The sequence below is a fragment of the Gavialis gangeticus genome, unplaced genomic scaffold (assembly GCF_001723915.1).
Source record: "Gavialis gangeticus isolate Ggan-Ray unplaced genomic scaffold, GavGan_comp1, whole genome shotgun sequence".
Lineage (NCBI taxonomy): Eukaryota > Metazoa > Chordata > Crocodylia > Gavialidae > Gavialis > Gavialis gangeticus.
In genome coordinates, this window is record NW_017729032.1 from 57,644,233 (window position 1) to 57,649,338 (window position 5,106).

Below are 5,106 nucleotides of genomic sequence, written 5' to 3' on the forward strand. Positions count from 1 at the left end.
AATGGCAAGGAGGTGGTAAATAAGATTTCCTCCTTTATGTCTTTTTGCTTCACAGGGATCATCCATAATGACTATTTCTTGGTAGTGACTCAGTCACAAGCCCCTTGGGTGCACAGAGGAGGTGGGCACCAAGTTCTCTCTCTCTTCATAACATCAGAAGAACTGGTAACATAGAGAGAACAGTACCACAGAGGCTAATGTGGTATGCTGAAACTTCTGTGAAACTGTGCTGCTCTCAACATTGTTATTGGCTGATAATTGAAACAGAGCCTTTTCCCCTACCACCTTAGCCCATGATCTTTAAACTGCTTCCTTCAGCAATTCATCAGTGCCTGAAGCAGCCCAACAATAAAATGATTTAACACTTAAACAATTTACTTAGAGAGATTGTGGAGTCTCTAGTCTTGGACTACTTTTAAGTTCCACATAGATAAAGACTTGTCTAGTATGGTTTAGTCAGGGGTGATCCTGCCTCAAGTAGGGGGTTGGATTAGATGATCTCTTGTAGTCTCTTCCATTCCTATTTTTCTGGGATTCCACATAAACCTTTTACTTAGTGATATTCTCCATTGCTGGCTTGTCATATTTTTGTATAGGTGACTTTATTTTTAATTGAAAATGTAATACTTTTCAGGGTTTATTTTTTAAAAGATATATCAGCAAGTATATCTGGAAATAATGAGTGAACTTACTGTAAAATGTCAGTGGAATTTCCTTGAAGGTGCTGCCCTGAATAAACTGCAAATCAAAAGAATTTATTCTAGTACATATGTAAAGACTTCAAATAAAAGCTGTACATTAATTTTTTCTGCTCAACGCTTCGTAAGTGCCAGATTCATAGCCCACTGAAAGCAAAGACATGCACAGGATGAGCACATAAATGGGCATTGGTTCAGGCCCTATGCTACCTATCATTCTGGTAGTCTGTTATTCTCACATTGAGGATATAAGGTTATGAAAGTTTCCAGCTGTTGGGTGCATCATGGCAGTGCAAATCACAAGGGACATCTGCATAATATACACAAAAGTAGACATGAGTATATCCTGAAAAAACAGTTTACAGTATAATAAGGCTCTGTTGATCTGTGTTAGCCAATGAATAAGAAGCCTTGGAGTTTATTTCTTTTGGTTTTCCAGCTGTACCTCCTTCAGTCCCACATTTGGGACTGACTGCATGGTGACATAGCAACTTTGTTATGCAAAGCTTCTTTCATAAAGAAGACCTCTCAAGGAATGAGATTTCTGCCACTAAAATAGTAATGTGCGATGAGAATACAGTCCAGATCTGATCCAAAGTATATCAGAGAGTTCAGTGTTCAAATGTACTGTAACCACAGTCACTTGGAGAGAGATTTGGTCACTCTGGTATATTAAAATGTATTTCCAGACAGTACATGTAATGGCTTATTTAATGAATTTATGGAAAGTTGACCTTTACTTTAGGACAACCAGAGGACTCTCTGCCATATTAAAATATTGTTCACTGGAGACAGTTTCAGGCGGAGACCCCATTTTTGTGTAACATAGATGTTTGCATGCATACTAGGAACATAAAAAACAATCAAACCATTGTTTAGCAAGTACCTTAACTTGAATGTACTTAATCAGCTTATTGAGGATTGTGAGCAGTTGATTATTTCCAACTGGTACATCTGCAAAAGGGAGTACGAGTATTTGTAGAAACAGAAAGAAATGCAAAGAACTTTAGTTCACTAACTGGCATGAACTGTATATTTCTGAACTGAAAGCATCTCTCATGCGTAGCAGACAATAATATTTGGATATATAATTGAATGACACACTTTGACAATATTCATTCCATTAATAAAAAATGTTTTTTTCTATATAAATGACAATGAAAGCAATTTAGTGTTTGTAAGATTAATAATGCCTGGAAGAAGTAGCATTAATGTATATTGGGCACAAGCAACCATAACTACTTCCTTTGGCCATCATTCTTAATGACCAGAAGGGGCTGTGATTATAATATTGGGTCCAAATCTTTTTTTCCCCACTTCTGTTTGTCTCTTGCTCTCATCACACATAATTGGTTGGGGTAATAATTTGGACCATCCTATATTTTTCTTTTGGTTGGAGATGTTTTTGCAGTTCAACAAGATCTCTGTAACAGATGAAAGTCATCCATAACATTAATAATAAGACAAAGTTTCCTTCTTTCTACTTTGCATAAAGGAGGTGACTTTATAAAAAAAATCAACACACATAGGGCACATCTATATGTGATGCTACATTGCTGTAGCAATGTGCTACAGCACCGTAGTAGCATCAACAGGTGTCAACACGTGACCAGCAGCTACACTGCTGTAACAGCACACTCCCCCATTATAGTATGTTTGTTACAGCACCATTGTTTTTTTATGACTCAGTCTGAAGGGGCAGATAGTGGTGTGTTACCAAAGTAGATGCATTAGTTTATTTTCAGGGACTTAAGCAGGGTGAAATAGACTTACACTTGGGCACCTAAGAAAGCTTCTGTAAATAGGTGGAAGAGAATCTGGACCCATGATGTGAATTTTTTCCCCTTATGATACTCACCTGCTGGATATAAGAGCTTATCTACAACATGAATGACACCATTAGTTGTCATGATATCAGATTCCTTTGACTTCAGGTCATTCACCAGAAGCGTGTCATTTACCTAAGAAACAATAATGAGAGAACACAAGATAGTGAACCTGTATATTTCCAAGAAATGCATTTTATCATTCTAGCAGTTGCATATTCTTCAAGTAGAGATGTCTTTCTGTAATGCGCATTCAATTCGTGGTCATGACATGCCAAATCTTTATTACAAGGTGTATCAAGGGAATTTGTTTAACCAGACTTACTGTTTTCAAGTACAGTTTACCGCCTTGGATAGTTTTGAGGATGTTTGTCACTCCAGGTTCAAAACCACTGCCAATGAAAATTCCTTGTGTCAGGTGATAAAGAATAATGTTCCTGAGAGCATTTTTGTCCCCTATATAAAAAAAACCCAACAGTAAATAATGTTGTTTAGTTGATTTTTTAAGATATCAGGGGCTCATGGAATGAGCCTCATTTCACCTATTGTTTAGGCAGTCACAGGAGATGAGATTTTTGTATTCAATATGTTACTCCTGCTGACAAAAAGATGATAGAGAGAAAATGAACCAAACATATGAAAGGAGTTAGTCACATTATTTAGTGAACTACTGGTTCATACTCAGATAATATAGTGATAATAGTGGTATAAAAACATATAGAATAAAATAACATTCAGCATTAGTCATTTGTTTCTAAACATTATGCCTCTGAATGCTCCAGTCTGTTCTATTCCAATGTAAATCCCACAAACAACAAGTGTAATGCAGCATCAAGCTCATTATGAATAGAATGAGATTGATTTTAAACAGCCTGCAATATTAAATTTTCACAAGTTAAACTATTTGAAAAAGTAAAATATCATCAATTCTGTATATCAGAGGTTCCCAACCTTTTTCTTATTTAGTACCTCCTTCCAGATTTACCGCCTTCCCACATACCCCTACCAGCATACATATTATATTTTAACCCCTTAAAAGCCAATTATTATTATAATGAAAATTAAATTTGCCATTACACAATTTATCCTGCACACCATTTAGAAATGTCTTATATACTCCCAGCTGTACATGTATCATGGTTTGGAAACCCCTGCTGCATATGAATTGTCAGAATGAAAAAAGGGATTCTGTATGTAAACTCTCTCCACAACTCCGGAGGTCTTAAAATGACTAGCAATGAAACAGCTAATGATTGACATCTAACCTATCATAATCACTCACTGTGATAACACCTCCCAGACAGAAATAATGACAATTCACACCTCTATCAATACACTATTCTGCTCCCATTAAAGTTGTAACGAATTTTCCATTGTGTTAGAGAAATATGCCAATAAAGCTAGTTGTGTTTGGTTGCACCCTAGAGTTGGTGGGGGTGGGTAAACTAATTACAGTTCAGGGATAATGTTGATATTTTGGAATCTGATTTCATTTTATTACGAAAAGAACTTGAAAATTTTCTTCTCTCCCAGTTCATCTCCTCAGGTGAACTAATTTGCCAGCCGTTTTTTTCCTGATTTAACCTCCCTGAATGTTTCTACAGATCTGCACTTAGGCTAGGTACAGACATTCAAAAAGCCAAAGGTGGAATCAGTCCAAGTTATGTGATTTTCTGCAAGCAGCACAGTTTAGACGCTAGTTAACTTAAACTTAGTTAAGTCTATCTAAATATAAGGTCTATATTTTCCCTCATATTCAAATCCTTCTCCATTGAGTCAGTGGGAGTTTTTGCCTTTCATTCAATGGGTCCAGGATTTCAACCCTGCTAATTCCATTTGTAGTTCTGTTCTGCTACTTACTGATCAATATTTCCTTTTCTTCATTAGTCAGCCCTTTAAAGGCATCATTGGTTGGGACAAACAGAGTCCATTCTCCAGGAAGTGTAAGAAGGTCTTCTAAATCTGCAGCTTTCACCAGACTGAGAAATGTGCTAATCAGAAAAAAACATGTTCTGTTATATCTCAGTTCCCATAGATTTCTTCACAAAATACATTTTGAAAGAAAATTTTGGAACATACAAGTCTGTTTTCTTAGGAAAGAAAACATATCTAGTACTTTCTCTTGTGATTAGGTCAAGTGATTACAAGGAAGAGGGGGAATGGAGAAAGAAGACATACATAATTAAAATTTACTGTGGAGCTAATTAGGCAATTCTGCAGTAAACATCTCCTGTAGACACACCCAATGAATAGTATCTTACTCCACAAATAGTCCTATTGAAAACATTTTGGCCAAAACCCTTCTAGGCCCTTACTGTTCCCTCTAGATTTACCACTAGTTGAATAGAAGGGACCAAGTGAGGCCATGAAAACAGATCTGCAGTGCCAGGGCCCCTCTTTGTACTGGAGAATTTCCAAGTGGGAAATGTAATGTTGTTCTGGCCTCCTATTGCCACACACGTTATAAAAACACTGGACTGGTGCTCAGAGTGAGACTCTATAACAATACTATAGCCATTTCCTATGTCTCTGGTATGGCTGGTTAGAAAAGAGAGTCAGTGGGGAAGAGGGGCAGCAAGGGA

General features: G+C 36.8%; 1 protein-coding gene across 14 annotated transcripts in view; it reads right to left on the reverse strand.

Annotated features, from left to right (window-relative positions):
* Positions 1 to 5,106, reverse strand: part of POSTN (periostin) — a 59,846-nt gene that overhangs the window by 20,753 nt on the left and 33,987 nt on the right. For all 14 annotated transcript variants that reach the window (XM_019524436.1, XM_019524435.1, XM_019524434.1 and 11 more), the window contains exons 12-16: positions 4,385 to 4,515; positions 2,850 to 2,980; positions 2,557 to 2,659; positions 1,585 to 1,652; positions 693 to 738 (exon numbers count right to left, since the gene is read on the reverse strand). In XM_019524436.1, the coding sequence (XP_019379981.1) occupies positions 693 to 738; positions 1,585 to 1,652; positions 2,557 to 2,659; positions 2,850 to 2,980; positions 4,385 to 4,515 (479 nt within the window). The remainder of the gene's footprint in view (positions 1 to 692; positions 739 to 1,584; positions 1,653 to 2,556; positions 2,660 to 2,849; positions 2,981 to 4,384; positions 4,516 to 5,106) is intronic.